Raw genomic sequence first — 19,632 nt, forward strand, 5'->3', positions numbered from 1 at the left:
CATGATTACAAAGAACTAAATCCAAAGCAATAAACCTACTATAGAACGGCCCAAGAAGCATGTTATGCTTTGTTGTCATGGAAAGAATCTCCTTTCATACCGCTCATATCCAATGCCCCATGTCATGCACAAGTGTTGACGTCGTTAAGTCTCCTCAAGGTGAACTTTTTGTCAAATTGCAGTACTGGCCTACTTGCCATCAAAAAGAAAACCTTAAACCGATTCCAGCATGTAATTCGCTTATAATCCTAAAATTTGTCTCATAACACGTGGAACCCGAAAGCATGCCCATCCTATATGCATATTTGCATCCCCACCACTTCTCTCTTTGCCAATATCAGCATATGATCTCTCTAGGTACAACACAACTAAAGAGTAGATGAACTTTCAAATTGAACAAGGTATGGAGGTGAATATTGGCTTAAATAGACATACTTCACAGTAAACTATGGGTTGAAATTTCATTTCCACATTGGAGAAGCCCCAACTCCAAGAGAGATGTGAAGCCAAAATGGACAAAGATAACGGAATTGGATAAAGAAAAACACGGTTATATTAATTCGCAAGCAAAAAAGAGAGCTATAGGTGGTTCTATAATGAAGCAAGAACCTAGTATAAACATTAATCTAAGTATATAAAGTTCAATATGTATACGTAGCTCAAGATATATTTACGAATAATCAAGAATCAATTTTACCCACGAAACTGAGACAGAGTACTTGTCTATCATAAAGTACATACCAGAACTTAGCCCCACGCAAACGCCACGTCAGCCTTCCTTCAATCTAGCCACCAGCCAATGCAAATTGAGCAGCTCGCCATGTATTAGATGGTGGCAAGGATGTTTGACTGCTGAACTATATTACAGCATTATTAATGAAGAAATAAGCAGAAGCACAAAACAAGATACACGAAACTGCAAAAGGTTTGTCTGAACTGCTGCAGACAGATCAACAGAGGTGCCAAACTCTTCATTAACAATCTTTAACAAGGTGATGGAACCCGCGGATTTTCGTCTTCCTAAAGCTTTCCACATGAGAACTTGCTAATAGTTTCTTCACTGCAAACTGATGAACAGTATATTAATACTGCTGCCAATAAATGTAGATCCTTACTCTCGTTTCAACTGAGATATGCCTACCGACAGTATATAACTTATGACTGGGCTCATCAGCTATTCCTAGTATCACTAAATCTGTCAGAAATACTGAATCCATCAACTTATTAAAGAAATGTTCCTAAAACTTAAAATGTACCCAGCCACTGAATTATATGAGACATATCAGTAATAATGATCTCAGAGCACGTCATGTCATCCTAGTCCTCAGGCACACATGCATGTCATGTGCTTCTCGGTAACTGAATTTCATATTTCTAGACTAGTATCCTAATAATATATACATTATCTTCTGAACCAGTATCCTAGACGTCTACTTTTACAACCTATGATACTAAACTTTATAACTTAACATTCACTATGTTCTTCAGAACCTGTAATAAATACAGGCCTTGAGTCAATAGAATCTTCAAATCATTTTCTATAACTTTAATCCTTTGATTGACAGCTTTCAGTCTTCATGTTCCAATACGGGGAAAATAGTAGATAAGATACGTAGCAACGAAGAATCATTGCTCTAGTAAAACTTACGGATGTGATCATATGAGTTAAAAGAATGTGCGGTCACAAAAAATAAAGAATCAAGAAGATGAAACCAAATGGTGTAAGCAAACAATAAAAGCATTTAAAATCTGGTCAATTAACACTAAGTGATAATCATGCCACACAAGAGGATCATTGTCTCCATAAGTTAAGTATAGCAACCCAATACTCCGAATGCACTTAGTAAAACAGCTTATAGCTAAAAGTTCAAATAAAGGGATTACTTGATGAAACGCAAACATAAAAGAACCATACACTTCTACCAACTCAATATGCTTTTTGCAATTGGGAACATACGCCGTCCACATATCAACGACGGGTTGCACGAGATTTCTCGGGCCCTGCCCATTGACCGGAACTTGAACCATATAATGGTCCCTTGTCAGCAGCACCCTGAGAAAAAACACACCCCAGAATTAACCCGACCTGTTTTAAGAAAATACTCATTTTGACCCCAACTCGTTACCCAACCTGCCCAATTTTCCACCTGACTAAGTATAAGATTGAATGAAGTAGCAAGTCATACCAAGTGAACGCCGTGTCCATCGCCATAAAGAGGGGGGAAAACGGTCATCTGAACTTCCATATTTCATCCCATACGACCCGCCTAAATATAAGATATTGTTGTAACATTAGCAAAAACTACTCTAAAAAGATCAGAAGAATGTTTATTTAAAACAGCGAAGCATAACCACAGTAGGCTAGTTATTTCATTAATCATCTTAATCTCACATAGTTAGTCAGTTACTATTGTTAGGATTAAACGCACACACGAAACTGAACACACACACGAAAGCAATAAACGAACACGAGGATTTAACGTGGTTCGGTCTAAACTGACCTACGTCCACGGGTGGCAACTAGGTATATCTTTATTGAGTGACCGAATATTACAAGTACATAATGTTGTTTATATAGAGACTGAACTAGGGTTAATAAATTATTATGCAAGAAATCTAAACCGGGCCGGGCCATTATTATGCAAGAAATCTAAACCGGGCCGGGCTTGGGCCCGACAGCCCACACCCGTCTCCTCTTTTGACTTCATATAATAAACCGGGCCAACAAGGCCTACGAACCCAACAATCTCCCACTCGGAGGCCTTGAGTACTCTCGTCTGCACTCCTGATTGTACTTCTGTAATCTGAACATTAAACTTCTTCTAGTTGCCCACCGCCTTCTCATCAATTAACCTGAAGGCCCGTTGAAGCTCCCCGGAGCTCCAACACGTCAGTCACGGCTGAAACTGCCCCTGACCCATTCTCTGTCCCTACCGGCTCCCACTGTAACGAACTACCGGATCCTGAGATAACCTGAGAACAAACACTCTCCATATTCAGCAAGTAATTCATTGGAGAGACTTTTACAGCTGGAATACTGGTTTTCTTAATCCACTGTCGACCTGGAACTGTAACTGAAACACGACCTGTGCTCCCACTGTCACGATGTCCCCCAACTGATTTAACCTTCCTAGCTCGTTCATCCTGAATCTTCACTTTGGCTCTGGGTTTGTTACTTGCAAAACGAACCTTCTTCTGCCCACGAGATTCTGTGAACCGGATTTTGTCTTTCACCAAAACTGGATCTACTCCTTTCGATGACATATCGACCATATACAACGAACCCATTTTCTTGTCACGAGCAACAACGAGATTCCCTTTGACTACTTTCCACTGCCCATTCCCGAACTTAACATCGTGCCCTTGGCCATCCCAACTGCCCAACTGATATCAAACGTTTCTTCAAACTTGGAATAACCCTCACGTCTTTCAAAGTCCAAGAAGTACCGGCTGAAGTTATCAAATCAACGTCTCCCATACCCGTAACCTCTAAAATATCATCATTCGCTAGTCGAACCTTTCCAAAATCCCCAAATTTAAGATTCTTCATCGTTTCACTACAGTGAGTGGCATGAAACGATGCACCAGAATCCATCACCCAAGCATCAACGCTACTCTCAACACTACAAACCAAAGCCTCATCACTACTGACCCCATCATCTGTGTCGTCTTCTGTAACGTTCACCTCTTTCTTACCATTCGGACACTGATTCCTGAAGTGTCCTTTCTCTTTACAACCCCAACATTCAATATCCTTACGAGTCTTAGATTGACTCCTCTTCCTGCTCCCACTGCCTCGCTGTTTTCCCCTACCTCTACCTTCTGTGACTAGCATATTGCCTGATGATTCACCTGAACTTCTGCGTCTGAACTTCTGCGTCTTGAATCTTCTCCCAGAATCAGATCTCGAATCCCATCGAAAGTAATATTTGTAGACGAACTACAAACTGCAGTCACTGTTTGCGACCAACTGTCGGGCAAAGAGGATAATAACAAGAGGCCTTGAACTTCATCATCAAACTTAATGTCAACTGACACTAAGCGGGACAAGATCGAATTAAGATTATTGATATGAGTTGTAACTGACCCACCCTCTTTCATTCTTGTTGTCACTAGCTCTCGGATAAGATAAACTTTATTCGCTGCCGAAGGCTTTTCATACATGTTGGATAGCGCCTCCATCATACCACGTGCTGTGGTTTCTTTCATGATGTTAAACGCCACATCTTCCGACAACGACAAAGTAATACAAGCCCTAGCTTTCTTGTCTAACTTCTTCCAATCTGCTTCTGACATCTTTTCTGGTTTTTCATCCTCAAGCACTACATCCAAGTCTTTCTGACAAAGTAGTGCCTCAATCTGCATCTTCCACCAACCGAACTTCTGTCCGTCAAACTTCTGTATCGAAACCTTTCCGTCTTCTGCCATAACAATGACTAAAACGAAAAACTGGATAAAAACAGAGACAGACACAACAATGGCACGAGCCTGAACTTAACGACTGTTCAACTGAACTCTGTTAAACAATCAACCTATTTAACGTGCAGCGGAATAACGAACTGTAAATCAGAAACCGAAACTTTAAACTGAAACGATAAACCTGACAAACGCGGTTGGCACTGGTTCTAAGTTTCTTTAAATTTCTTCTGACTTGAAACTGTTCTTCAACGAAAATAGGATCTTGATTCGCTGGTTCTTTGCTTAGTCGGATATTGACCCAACTATTTATTTCTTGATGGTGGCTTGTAGTTGGCTTTCCTTATTTTCTTTCACGTGGGACAACAATAATTTGCAAGCACAAGAAACACAAATCAAATAATAATATTTGTGGTGATTGTTGTGTTCTCACGCCCACACCAAACTAAAGGAAAGTTAAATCTCAAATATTCTGGCTTTAAAAAAAAAACAGATCGGGCTCCTGCCTTGTTTTCACGGCCCAATGAGTATTCTCAATCCAACAAGCCCTTAATGTCTTTCTTGTTCACGAACACACTGCTCCTGCCCTAAACCTGACCAGACGGTCCTCAGATCTCAGGCGAGCGTAGTGTATGACTGCTTCCAAACAAAACCAACAAAAAAACGCAGATCGCGCGGGCTGGGTTTAGTAGCGGCGAAACGACGGCGGAAACCCTAACGGCGATCGGAAAACCGTAGGCGGCGGCTGGATGGTTTGGCGGCGACTCGGCTGGTTCAACGTGTTCTTCGCGTGATCTGAACCTAAGCTCTAGATACCACTTGTTAGGATTAAACGCACACACGAAACTGAACACACACACGAAAGCAATAAACGAACACGAGGATTTAACGTGGTTCGGTCTAAACTGACCTACGTCCACGGGTGGCAACTAGGTATATCTTTATTGAGTGACCGAATATTACAAGTACATAATGTTGTTTATATAGAGACTGAACTAGGGTTAGTAAATTATTATGCAAGAAATCTAAACCGGGCCGGGCTTGGGCCCGACCGCCCACACCCGTCTCCTCTTTTGACTTCATATAATAAACCGGGCCAACAAGGCCTACGAACCCAACAACTATCTTAGCATTAATGTGGTGACAAACCTACAAATCAGGAGCTATTTAATTAAAAATGACACCTTATGCAACAAAAGCTATGTCCCATTAGCCATCAATCAAGCCTAATCACACTACATTGGCATCCACCTTAAATCAAAGACTTTTAAAGGATTAAGCCTCTTTCCCTTTTTCTCTTATCACATGAAAAGAATATTGAAACATATTGAAGAAAAAAAAACTTCACATGGATCAGTTGTTTATTACAAGGTGAGATCAATGTGACACTTTAGAACCTAGAGGCACTAAAGATTGCAAAAATGAAGTAACCTACATAACACAAACTATAACAGATTGAAGAATCAGTTTACTAAAGTAACTTGTTAGAGGTAGGATAGATATTGAGTTTATCTAGTTTCCATTTTAGGCCTTTATCTAAAGAAATATAAACACATCTAAATTCTGAGAATCAGATTGCAATACTAATAAGATAAATTGGAATAAATCCAAATCTATCGACTACTTATATTATATAAGATAAAAGACATATCTCAAAACAAAGTTGGAACCTCTTATCATCATATAAATCAAAGACTTTGGCACACAGGAGAACATTTTCCCTAAGAACTTATTAATGTGCTAGAATGTAGGCACAAAGACTTTATGCATTTTGTTCTTGGGCAACATCTGACTTGTGTCAAATTAGACAATATGATGTTACGGGACCAATTAAAGGAACTGATATTGTTCAACTATTCTTAAAGAACAAACTAAAAGCGAATGAATTGAGTACCAATTACAGTAAGCTTCCATAGTGTCAGCAAACAAAGCATGTAAATTTAGCCAAACATAAATATAACTAAAAGTATATAATGGTAAATACCAGCACCCCATGATCCAGCGTCAGTACTTGTAAGTTCCACACGGAGCTTTTCAACTTCACGCGCCATAGAAACCAAGTTCTTCTCCATTGCTTGCCTTTGTTCCATCAACTCTATACCTCCTTTCTTCTCGTAATCAATAGAAGCTCTACAAGATACAAAATAATGTTAAGTTCATCAATTTATTTTAATTAAATGTTTAGACATTTATGCATATAGAGGATATAAAAACCTAGTATGCAAAAGCTCTTGAAGAATTCTCTCATGCTCTGCTCTCAAAGCTGGAAGTTGCTTATTATCAATTTGCAGTTTTGCAAAGTCCTTCTTGAGAATCTGAAGCTGACCAGATAAATCATGCCTAATAGAATTTAGTCTCTCAACTTCGGCGTGAAGTTGTGCAGCCTCATTTTTCAAAGGTTCAATGGCATGGAGATCAGCTTCTAGTTTCAAAACATTATCAATAAGCTTCCTCGAATGTATTTCATTTTGTTCTTGAATATCAGCAACTGCAATATTCATTCGCCTAAGTTCCTCTTTGGAAGCAGCCAAATCTCGTTGTAGAGCAATTCTGTCTTCAACTAACCTCCTATTTTCACCCAAAAGCCTGCGAATTTCATGATGTTGGATTTCAAGTTCTTCCTCCAGCATTGCAGGATGAGGTGGCATAGGTCGAGCAATAGGGGCCCGTGACGGAGGCCCTCCTGGATGATACCCGTTCCGGTTATCATATGCCTCACGAGGATAGCGGTTCCTTCCTGCCATCTAATAACACCCTAAGAGAATAAAAAATAAGCAACCCATCATTCATCAAGCAAAACCATTATGTGGAACAAGAAACGTACAAATAGATAAAATAACTTATGACACTAATTTAGTAAGAGAATAACTAAGAGATAGCGTGTCAATAACTACAAGATTTGTACGTAATTCTTGCTAAATTTAGCTCTGTGGTGAGATGCATTAAAGACATTGTTGATCTTAGCATCCTGGGGCAGCTTACTGTTGGAAAATCAGTATTAATCGGCCACTAGTCGCTAATCAATGATCTACTAATTAACTTTTTGGTAATCGGTAACACTAATCGCTAATCAGTCCCAATCGACCTTAATCTGCCCAAATTTCAGCCAATTTCCGTCAATTCCAGTCCTGAGTAGGTCAAGGAGGGGGGTAAAACCTGTCTGCTTCAAAAGCTTACATATATAAATCTCTGTGTGTGTGTAAATATATAGCTGAAAATTACATATAACATTGTGTGTGTGTATAACTGAAATTACGTATAAAAAAGTGTGTATTAAGATTTTTTAACAGTTTCTACTATGTTACTAGATCAAAAACTTGTGTATTACACGAGTTGAATAATGAATCCATAAAAAATGCTAAATAGTTACACGACCCAATCCGTCAGTAACATAGAAAATGCTTGTATATGTATAATAAAACTGAAAAATAAATATAAAAAATTCCAATCCGATTAATCGCTAGCCGGTACGTCACCTACCGACCTTCGGTTAACGAGATCTACAACACCGAATTACAGCTACAATTCTCTATCTAGATCACTACTCGTTTAACCTAAACCGGAGTTCTACAACACCGAATTACAGCTACAATTCTCTATCTAGATCACTACTCGTTTAACCTAAACCGGAGTTCTACAACACCGAATTACAGCTACAATTCTCTATCTAGATCACTACTCGTTTAACCTAAGCCGAAGTTCTACAACACCGAATTACAGCTACAATTCTCTATCTAAATCACTACTCGTTTAACCTAAACCGGTTGAATCACAGACCAAAACATAACTCATTCATTCCAGCTATATTAATCCAGCACCAGATCATCTAACTAATCAACAAATTTATCTCCAATCATTTAATTATAACACATTCAATGCACAAACAAATGGCACGAACAAACCGAATGCAAAACCCTAGGTTTAATAAAATTAACAATAATCGCGTGAAAACAACGGAACGAAACAATATAGCGAACCTAATTAACAGAACTGGATTGAATTATGCATAACGAACCTTGATTTGTGAAGGAATTGAATTACGCGATGCTGATTGATTGATTATTATGTAATTTGTTAGTTGAGTTGAAAGCTGGACGCCTAACGAATATCGGGCAAAAACGTACTGTTTGATTGCAGGTAGGTGATTTATACTAGCCCATAAAGAGGCTTGACTGGCTTTCTATTGTGGGCCGGCTAGATCCAATGAATCAACTTTAGGGTTGCGAGGAAAACGTTATAAACGAGCCGAGTTGTTCGTGAGTTATTTGAGACTGGATTGGATTGTTATAAGTTTGAATTGAGTTACGTTTTAAGAAGAGTGAGCTAAAATTGAATTCCTTTAATATATGAGGTCAGCCGGATAAAAGTTCGAATAAAACTAGCTAAAAATCTTGATTTGAAACAACCTGAGCTAAATTGGCTTATTTTTGTAGTCGAGCCAAAATCAATCATTAATCGGCTCAGGACATGGCTAGGCTCGTTGGCTTGATCTTAGGCTCGTTGAACTTCACAATTGAGCTCAAGCCTAACTGACTTGCCTCGTTTAATTTCGAGCTCGAGCTCAAAACCACCCTGGCTCGACTCGGGCTCGACTTGTGAACAGCCCTAGACTCTGGCCGAGCTTCGTATATGAAGCTTGTTTAGGCTCGCGAGTGTAGACGAACCTTTTATTATAACATAAGATAAAAGGTCGTATGTCGGTGCCACAGAATTTAGAAAGCAGGTACTTTAACCTTTTATGTAAATGCTTTGGAATTATTAATAGTTATATGATGGTGTGATGGTTGGAGTTATTTTTGATAAACCACATACTGATGGTTTGCCCGGGTCTCTCTGAAAGCCGCCTCTTTATTCTCTGGGATAGAGGTGCGGTGTGCCTGCATTTCACTCTCCCTAGACTCTTCTTATAGCTTTGCTATTGATGGAACTCCACTTGTTACGATTGATTGATTGAGGACTATAATATTGAGTAATAAATATGACTGATATGTATAAAAAAGAAAGACCTTCTTACAACTTTGTGTTAGACGCATGTATAAAAAGATTACTTCTTCCAAACGTGGGAATTAATACGGTTTATATGTAACTTGCATAAGGTGTATGTATGAAAAATGGCTTTGATATTTGAAACTTAAGAAACAGCTTCTATATTACAATCCAAATGCCATACCCTTAGGGTGGGTGTTGTGGACGAATGCCCACTCCACCTGAGCACCTTGTTAATAAAAAAAGGGGTGTTCCAAACAGTAAGAGCACCCACAATAATCTACATGTTTTGAGGTTTGATTGATGTGGTATGAGGCAAACTAGGTGTTTATGGACTCCATACATCGTGGAGCGAAGTTTGCCTCTACAAACTTAATTCGAACCTTAAGGGTGGATCCTAAAGTCATTCCCTCTCACATACACATACTCATATACATATTACATATACATATATAATTTTAATATTTTTAATAAGGTTTGTGGATGTTAGTTGCTGTGAAAGAAAATGAGGTTTTTTTAGAAAGTTTGAAATCTGATGTGACGGTTTGTAAATGTTTGTTGTTGAGAATGCTCTGAGTTGCAAAGCGAAAAAAGGGAGAGAAGCAGGGAATCCTTTTCCCCGAATTCGTTAGTGTGTTAACACCCAAGAGAGAGCTAAATGAGGTGGGGTCCACCCCAATGCACCAATCAAACATTTTTTAACTTATAGTTAACCCACAACGTAATGTTAAAGAGTTGGCTAGTTAATGAATTCCTGTCTACATAGAATTGACAAAACACTTTAACTTGAGGTCTCTAATTAGCTTACAACACATAGCCTACTAAAATACTAATACACAATAATCATCTCGAGTGTTACATGTATACAAAAGGTCGGAAAATAATGAGCAACAAAAGTTTTACATTTATACAGACCTCCCCCGTTTCATTTGTAAGTTTAATTCATGCATGTTATTAGGAAAAGTAGTAATTTCCCATTTACGTACACAATTTCACCCCATGATCTGTTAGTTGCGTTAGTTTAACAAGCATGTTCACGTTTATTCTCCTACATGTAATCATGGTTTTGCATTAAGAAAAAAAATGCAGAAAATTAAATCAAAGTTTGTCTACATTATTTACCATTCTTTGAGCCTAACCAACTCAACAAGTTTTATCTAATAGGAGATTGGCCGTCTTGAATTGAATCGGTATTTATAATACACTTTACCTGTTTAATGAATCTTTATAACAAATAAAATTCCTAGGCTTTTATACACTTAGGTATAACATGATTAATAATGTATACATTACTACTTGGCACATTAAAGATTTAAATTCCTAATTATATATATAATAAAAGACAACTTCCTTATGCATTACCTGTTGTAATCTTTGCTTATTTTGTTGTATATATTCTGTAGCTTTAAAAATTGTATGTACTGCACTATGTTTTGTACTTATTCAGATGGCTAACACGTCTCTCTCAACTTTACACGTATCTCTCTAAACAAAAAAGTTGTACGTACTTCTATGCCACCAGCTATTCTCTCTTTCCCTCTTGGTCTTCAACGGCGGCAAAACCATCTGCCACCATCATCGTGGGAGCCAAGCCGCCGACGTCACCGCCATCGTGTTCACCACCGTCATCACGATCATCGGAAACCCTACGTGTGCTGAAGGCGGGGTCCGGTGGTCGGTGTCGAGACGGTGTGACGAAACGACCGGAAAAGGGTGGGCGAGGTGGTTGCCCTACTGTTGCCGGGTTTCCAAACCCTAGGTGACGGTGGTTGGTAGCGGCGGTGTCCTACTGTTTGGAAACCCTAGGTGACGGTGGTTGGTAGTCCGGTGGCCCTGAAATCCCCAAATTGCAATCAGTGTGTTGATCCATCTGTTTCTAAGTGGCGGCGATGTGTTCATGAACTTACATTATGTTATCAACAAATTGTTGTAGCATATGAAATATTTTTCAACCAACTTGCGGTGCTTTGCTTTTGTGATTTGTGACGTTAGATATGATGCACATGAGGTGCTCGATGAAATGCGCCTATGTTCGTTTGGGTTTTAGAAAGGTTGTGATGATTTTCTGAGCCTAGGTACGGTGCACATAAGGTGTTTTGACAGAATGCTTTTATGATTGTGCTACATCTTTTCGGTTTTTCGGCGATGACTGACTGACTCTTGGCGTGACGACTGTGGTTCTTGGAAAGAAGCAACTACAATTGCAGCCATGAATATCATCTGAGGCTAAATTTAGATTGTTGACTTTTGTGACCGCTTCCTGTCTTAACATCATCAATGTCAGTGACGTGGTTAAACATTGGCAGCTCTATAACATGGAGTTGCTCGGTCTTTTCATTTGTTCGCATTATGATGGTGAAAATGTATTTTTTTTGTGTGTGTGTATGCCATGGTCGTATTATGGCCTGGATTTGATCAATGATTTCAGTGATTTGGGGTTTTGTGTTTATGAAATTGGTCTTGCCCTTACTATTGACTGTGTTTGTAAATCAAGTTTCTAACTTGCATTTGATCTGTCATTTCATATGTTCGCATTATCATAGTGAAAATGGGTTTTTTGTTTATCTAATTATGGTGTTCAAGATCATAGAGATTACCTTTGATTATCTATTGTGGCAGAAAATTGGTGTTTCTTGAAAACCTTTGGATGATATTATTGACCCATTAAAATAACTTTGATTTGGTTTAGCATAAAATAACGATATGAGGCCATTCTACGTGGCCGATGATTTTCGTGTTTGAGATTTTTTTTATGTTCTACCTAGAAGCTGTGACGACACGCTTCAATCTGTCGACGAACTTGAACCTGTCAAAGTTAATTGGAACAAAATAGTGTTCATCTACTCTTTGGCATGGCAAACCGGATGGTAATGTGAAATGAACTATGGTTTCTCTCACATCGCAACCAATAGATTTGCAGCTAAGGTGGATTTACCTTTCTTTGTTTCCGTGTTTACTGATCGAAGCCCTATGTCCCTATGTGTTGTTTGAATGCAGGAAAAGCCTATGATCGTACATCGATCTTTGTGGTGGCCACAAGTCTGTGTCTGCCATTTGTTTACAGGTTTCCTTCCGCTATAAAACTTGAACAAGAAGTGGGCTTATGGGTAATATATAAAAAGAAGTTGCATTAAGCATCAAATAATTGGATTTTATGTGCAACGAAGTGAGTTTCTGGTCATGAAATGTTTTGTGCAAGGTTGGGCTTCTGGTCATGAAATAATTGTTCAAAGCTACTATCATGTCAAATAAGAAACAGTTGTTGTGTGTAAAGATTGAAAAACATGTCCCAACGTTTGGAAACTAAACAAGAGCCAAAACAAAAGTCAGCACATATAAAGAATGAAAAACATGTTTCAGCCATATAGTTTATGTGTATCTAATAAGTACCTTTAACCATTTGAAATAATAATAATCAGTTTGAGGTTTAAGTTATCATATAAATTATTTTATTTGTTTTGTATCAGCAGTTACTTCCCTCTTTGATTTTGCTCTGAACATCAGCTTCATTAATCACAAGGTTTGTTTTCTTAATTTATTTTCCATACTGTTATAAACTTATAATGCTCAATAGGTAGGTTAAGTGAATGTTCATCTAAATTACAAGTCATGTTCTCATTGCTCATAGATTGAAGGCATATCAATCTTTTAGTTTAGAGCTCTATAAAATGATATAGTTTGAAATTGCTGTTGTGGATTAATAGTCAAAAGTCAAAGTGAGGCTGCTGATATCAGATCCCTTTGAAGGGTTCTTGAAATTTGAGGTTTGATATTTAAATGGTGAAGATCAAGGTTTCACCATCTCTGTTTTCTAAGGTAGCCAACACTTTTTTGTATAGAGTTGTCAACTTTTTTAGGGTCTAAATTATGATGTTTTGTTTGGTTTGTGTACAGGTTACCTTAAGGTGGCTAAACGTTAATTGATAATCAGGATCAGATTAAGCTTCTAACAATGCACGGAATAACTTAAAAGGCCACGCCACATTGATTGTTGTAGCTCATGGTAGAACTGAGGTATAGGATTTTTTTTTTGTTTTGCAAAGTTTAGACCATTTTAGAGTTTGTATGCAAGTTTTAGGCGAGACAGTTATTACTAGCCTCTTTAGAGTATATAGCATTACGAAAGATTGGGGCACATTGAACATGTCAAAATTGAGCTACAAGAAGTTATTACTAGCCTCTTTAAAGTATACATCATTAGGAAAGATTGGTACACATTGGACATTTTTAAATTGAGCTACAAGTCTTGGAGAGTTCACTCTTTGTGCTTTCGTAACATACGATTGTATTTTCTTTTTCCAACTTCACGCCCCCGCAGCAACGCGGCGGGACTAAATACTAGTTTACTTTAAAATTTAAACCAAACTATGCAAAATTAATTAACCCTAATCAAGTTTACATAAAAAGGTTCAATTCCTATTTTCTCCACTTGTGTCCTTTTTAACATGCACGTGTGTAAGTTTGATGAGACAAATATTCCATGTCCCCTCACACGTGTGGTTCTTGTTCTTCATCCAGCTTGTCTTTTGCTTTTGACAGATATAGAAGGCCCACAAAATCATAATTACTCCTCTTTAATTCTCTCTTTTGACCCAAATTGGCATCCTGTTTTTCATTCTTACTGTTGGGAAGTTGATAATGGTGTCATCCTCAGCTACCCACCTGCATTTGAACCCGACGTAAACACAAAAATTTTACATGAACCTAAACAAGACGTGAATCTGATCAAAATCGTGTCATAGAATTGTACATATGAACTCACATGACACGTTTAACCCAAAAAAAATGTTAATGCTTTAAACTATGATAACTTATTTTTAAACTTGTTTAGTTTGGTATAAAAAATAGCCAAAAATTTTACACCAAGTCACCAACTCAAACACGACATGAATCCGAAAATCGTGTCTACTACACATGCACCCATATGACACGTTTAACCCAAAAAATATTGTTAATGCTTTAGAAGTCTAGATTTACATATTATTTTTTTGAAGCAATTATATTTAAACAAACAATTTATTTTTAAGCTTTTCAATTTTGGTATAATAATACCTAAATAGTTTAATTTAGTTAATAAAACACATTCTGAAAAAAATACATAAGTAAAAAATATTGGCTAAACAGGTCAACCTGCGAACCAACTGGGTTGACACAAATGCGGCCGGTTTAGCTAAACGTGTTCACAGGTTCAACCTGCAACTGACCCTAACACGTTTAGATAGTACATTCTTTTATCTTTACCCTTTGCATGTGTAACAACTACCTGAACTGAGTAACAAAATGGTGTAGGAATATGGAAGCTTCTAGTCTAGACAAATCATGCCCAGGACATAGCCTGAGTCCTCCTCCAAATGGAGTGAAGCAAGTGTTGCTACCACTGCTCATATCTCTATCCTGTTCATCACAAAAGATTCAAATTTTCATAAGGTTAATATAGTACAACTTAAACAACACAATATTGTATTATTACACCAAATGCATGTTTATAATAAACAATTAGCTAGTTACCTGCCACCTCCAAGGGTTAAATTGCAAAGGTGACTCATGGTGATTATCATCAAGATGGACTGATCTAAAATGAGTCAACACACACCACCCTTTTGGTATAAGGTATCCTTTGATCTCCACATCCTTCATAGCCTTTCTAATCACTCCCATTATTATATTTCCTAGTCTTAGAGTTTCTGTGATCACCTGTTTAGTTCATTTTAGTGTTATAAACTTATAATTATGCAATTGGTGTACGTTGTCGATTTAGGTAAACCAAAGTGCACGAGCGAGTCAAGTTTAACGTACATTTTGTGTAAACGGTAATGATAGGTAATCATCCCAACACAACGGATCTCCAAGGTCTTTTTTACGTCTTTTCAACTCCAAATTTTCCTCCTAATGATCATCATCAAACGGTGAATGGGTGGGGAAAATGATTACTAGAGTGAAACGATAGCGAAAAATAATCATTACAAGTATTAAAGATGGATTATATACTATGCAACTTTTAATGGTGCATGTCACCTTCATTACTAAGGCCATGCAACATGCACCAAAGTAGTGAATTTTGATTACACTACAACAAAGTATATGTGATCACTTTATGATTTATATTAACACTTAAAAATAGTAACTTTGTATCACACTTATAAGTTTGTTAAAGTAGCTTAACTTTATAGTTCTATGAAAATAATAAGACATGTACTTGTAAGTGTTTAAAAACATAAAAGTTTGCATCCATAAATTATGTATATCATTATTGTGAATAAAGATTGCAAAAAGTTTAACTCTTAAAAGTGCCAAGTGCTTATGTAGCTGTATTATAAAGTTTGACTTCTAGCTAATTTCAACACTAATTAAGTACATCTCTTTTTCATAATTTTAGAACACTTTTAAGTGTATAAATATACTTGAAATGGAATATTATAACATATATGCAATTGAATAAGTACCTTAAGTTGATGGAGAGCTTTGGGACAGTCGAATAAATATTTGATGGCTAAAGTTATAAGTAACGGGACAGAGTCCTCTCCAGGAATCATCAAATCAATCATATTATCAGATATTAATTCATCTGTTAGCTTTTCGCTCTTATTGTTGAGTAACACATCAGCCACGTCCATTGTATTTTGTGAAAGAGAACCACCATTTATCTTTTTATCCTGAATAATTTGAAGGACTAATTTTACCATCTTTTTCTTGGCTTCTAATGAGCGATGAAGTTGTGTTCCAGGCAATTTTATGGGTAATGACATGAGTCCCGCAATGAATTTTTGGAATTGAATCTTCAAAAACTCCATTTCTTCACCCGGATCTAAACCAATCAAAGCTTTGGCCAGTACTTGAAATGCAATCTAAGAATAATCAAGAGAATCACAAGTATAAGTCGGTATGCGTGAACTTTTAATAATACTCAATAGCTGTCTGCTATATCTTACAAACATTTACGCTTTAGTGCATGCATATATTATGAATATAACAACAGTAGAACTCGAAAAATTCTAATAGCGACATGTAAAATAGGTAGGGAACATATGATTAATTACATGGACCATATGTTGGTGATATTTGTAGACAAAATAATTAAATTATAATGATTATGTAACCAATAACTAGGGTTGTAATTGCCTTATACCATAAAAGTGTTGAGAAAAATCAAAAGTTAACATTTACTTTTGTAACTTGCTATTTGCTTAACCCCTTTTCCCCACACTTAAGACACCCAAACAAACTACTTTTTGGTTTTGTGATTTTGTTTTCTTCTTCTTACAAATGGCCAAAATAGTTAACAATCAACACCTTTCATTTACACTGTAAATGTAGAGAACTTAAATTTGAAATTTCCTTGGAAAATATAAATAATTAATTTAAGTTTTAGTTCTATATCTAATTAACAAAACATGTTTTCAGTAAAATTAATTTGAACCAATTATCTCTTAAAAAGATCACTAGTATTCTAGTAGAAAAGTAAGTATTAGAATGGGTGATTCTACAGAATCCAAAAAAAATAAATAAATAAAATAAATAAGCATGAACATCAATGGAATGAAATATCATATTATTTGTTCCAAAGCAAAAGATCACAATAATTAAACATGGTCAAATGAAGCAACTTGCTTTAGGTTTATTTTATACAAAAGTTATTGTATATATAATAAGAAAAAAAACCTGGAAGGAGTTCGGCAAGCTTTTATAATTAGGTTATGTATATTATATATAGGCATAAAGACTTAAATTGCGGGGTGATCATAATATTAGTAATAATTGTTAAAATCAAGTATTTAATGTGATGTTTTTTAAGAACTAGTGAAGTAATCATTGATTTAAATCATCATAGTAATTTGATGCAAGAAAAAACAAATAAATTTGCCAAAAACAATATATATGTAAACAATTTCTTAATTTTCAACTAGAAAATATGATAAGAGAACATCATAATACACACTTACACGTATTAATTAAAATACAATAATCAAAACATTAAATATTAAGAGAAAAATAGAGATACTTAGCAAACTATTACAAATAATCATTGATTTAAATAATCATATTTGTTGTAAGAAATTAAAAAATTAAATTAGCCAAAACAATTTATACACGCACCTTTGTTTCAGAATAAAAAGATGTTTTAAGAAACGGAAGATACACTTTTAAGGGAAAGTTAACGTACAAATTAAATTAGCATGTCAATTGTGATAATCAAGTAGTGTAATTATATGTATAAATAGTGTAATATGTAATTGCATCGTAGTGTAATTACAATATGCTATAATTACACTACACTATAATTACAATATCTATACGTTAATTTAATTTGTATTTGATCCAACCCTACACTTATAATATTAGTTAAAATACAATCAAAACATAATAAGAAGTAATAAGAGAGAAAAACAAATATGCTTGATATATAGAATATAGATATTTTTGTGAAGCTATAACCAACTTAATGTATAATATTATTAGAGAGAAAGAGAGCATACATTTTTGGTTTCATCTTGAATGTAAATAGGACGATCTTCTTTCCAAGTATCCATAGATTGCAAAAGCAGTTTTCTCATATTACAAGTAACTTGAGCTTTAAGATATGGAGACTTGAAGAAAGAACCAATAAGTCCATGAATTCTCCGGTGCAAACTTCCGTTTATCCGCAAAATTGATGACTCTCCCATCAACTCCGTCAACGATTTCGGATACGACGGCACGAAACTATTGGCATCGCTTTGTAATATTATTTTGCTCACTTCTGCATCAGTTGATACGATCGTTGGACTACCAAATAAATGTGACTTGAACACCTTCCCATACCTATCCAAAAACAAAATAAATAAATTAATAAACAAACCAAGTTTTCAAATTTAAAATGTTATATTCAAAAAGGTTTAGCAGCGCAGCTTGCTGTATGTTTCCATTCAAGCGCAAACAGTAAACACTGTATGAGAAGGTGTTATAAACCAAGTTTTCAAATTTAAACTGCTATATTCAAAAAGGTTTAGCAACGCAGCTTGCTGTATGTTTCCCTTCAAGCGCAAACAGTAAACACTGTATGAGAAGGTGTTATAAACCAAGTTTTCAAATTTAACATGCTATTCAAAAAGGTTTAGCAACGCAGCTTGCTGTATGTTTCCCTTCAAGCGCAAACAGTAAACACTGTATGAGAAGGTGTTATAAACCAAGTTTTCAAATTTAAACTGATATTCAAAAAAGGTTTGGCAGTGCAGTTTGCTGTATGTTTCCCTTCAAGCGTAAACAGTAAGCACTGTAAACACTGCTCGTTTAAATGTAATTCTAATGGACACAGAATAATATAAATACTAACAAGAGACAGCGTTTATCCATGAACGATTGAGGACGATCGGTGTAGCCACACGCGATGAAATCTAGAGTTTCGCCGATGAAAGGCCAGCCCATGCTTCCTAAGAGAATTCTCTTACTTGGTGATGATGATTTGCATGGAGGACGACGACGTTTGTTGATAAAGACGAACGAGACGAAAGCGACCACGATCGCATAGAAGACGGTGGTGGTGGTGATTGAGAGGAGGAAGGAGGTGAATATGGAGTCCATGAATGGTGGTTTAGGGTGGCATGTGAGTGTACACTTGTAGTTAGTTGTGAGTGTAAGTAATAATATTGGTGGTGGTGGTGAGATGAAAATGTGGACGTACGTGTGTACACGCGTGCTTTAGATTATGAGTCATCACATAATACCTTGATAAAGTCTCATTGAACAAAAGCAAAAGCAACATCTAAGTTTTTCTTTTTTTTTTTAGTATTTTATGATAATGATAGTATAAATGTTTGCTAGAAATTGTCATATTAGTTTCTGTATAGTGGAGGAATTGTTTATACTCAACTAGTTTTTTAACCTGACGTGTTATGTTGGGCAGGTCAAATAACGCGTCGGATGGGTCGAATCCGTTTATGTACCTTTCACGTTGTAGTTGTGCATTACTGTGGGTTCGAACCTTAAAATTAAAAGAACGACATTTGTTCGGTTGGTAAAGCCTGAGCGTTGTCAGTCTCGGGCGCTGCGACACTGAGTCGGTAAAACTTGGGCGTTGGTAAAACCTAAGTGTTGTCGGTCCCAGGCGTTGCGGCGGTGAGTTGATGCGAATTCGGTCGGTTTTGATCGGTTACGTTCGTTACAATACCGGAGGTAAACAAAACGGTCGGTAGAACCCGGACGCTGATAAAAACCTAATGTTGTCCATCCCGGGCGCTTTATCATTGAGTTAAG

At 36.6% G+C, this 19,632-nt stretch overlaps 1 protein-coding gene and 1 pseudogene across 2 annotated transcripts; both read right to left on the reverse strand.

Annotated features, from left to right (window-relative positions):
* Positions 1–1,505: 1,505 nt before the first annotated feature.
* Positions 1,506–7,167, reverse strand: LOC143590995 (protein FLX-like 3; annotated as a pseudogene). The gene is made up of 4 exons (XR_013145592.1): positions 6,631–7,167; positions 6,401–6,546; positions 2,187–2,267; positions 1,506–2,053 (listed from the first exon to the last, which is right to left on the reverse strand). The product of XR_013145592.1 is annotated as a protein FLX-like 3 (transcript).
* Positions 7,168–13,758: 6,591 nt separating this feature from the next.
* Positions 13,759–18,960, reverse strand: LOC143590994 (3-epi-6-deoxocathasterone 23-monooxygenase CYP90D1-like). The gene is made up of 7 exons (XM_077071326.1): positions 18,713–18,960; positions 17,877–18,201; positions 15,846–16,247; positions 15,199–15,288; positions 14,911–15,096; positions 14,666–14,796; positions 13,759–14,064 (listed from the first exon to the last, which is right to left on the reverse strand). Exons 1-7 carry the CDS (start codon positions 18,958–18,960, stop codon positions 13,977–13,979), a joined length of 1,470 nt encoding a protein of 489 aa, XP_076927441.1. The 3' UTR covers positions 13,759–13,976.
* Between the last annotated feature and the right edge of the window lie 672 nt (positions 18,961–19,632).

The sequence above is a fragment of the Bidens hawaiensis genome, unplaced genomic scaffold, assembly GCF_021521415.1.
Source record: "Bidens hawaiensis isolate Kalapana, Puna unplaced genomic scaffold, B.hawaiensis_p1.1 tig00039120_1, whole genome shotgun sequence".
NCBI classification, from domain to species: Eukaryota; Viridiplantae; Streptophyta; class Magnoliopsida; order Asterales; family Asteraceae; genus Bidens; species Bidens hawaiensis.

What these genes read in the sequence shown, in the direction of transcription:
- LOC143590994 (XM_077071326.1), bottom strand. Translation starts at nt 18,960, where the DNA reads ATGGACTCCATATTCACCTCCTTCCTCCTCTCAATCACCACCACCACC. An exon ending in CATTACCGTTTACACAAAAT is followed by an intron (nt 15,097 to 15,198) that starts GTACGTTAAACT and finishes TGAACTAAACAG; the next exon opens with GTGATCACAGAAACTCTAAG. An exon ending in CATTTTGTTACTCAGTTCAG is followed by an intron (nt 14,065 to 14,665) that starts GTAGTTGTTACA and finishes GTTCAAATGCAG; the next exon opens with GTGGGTAGCTGAGGATGACA.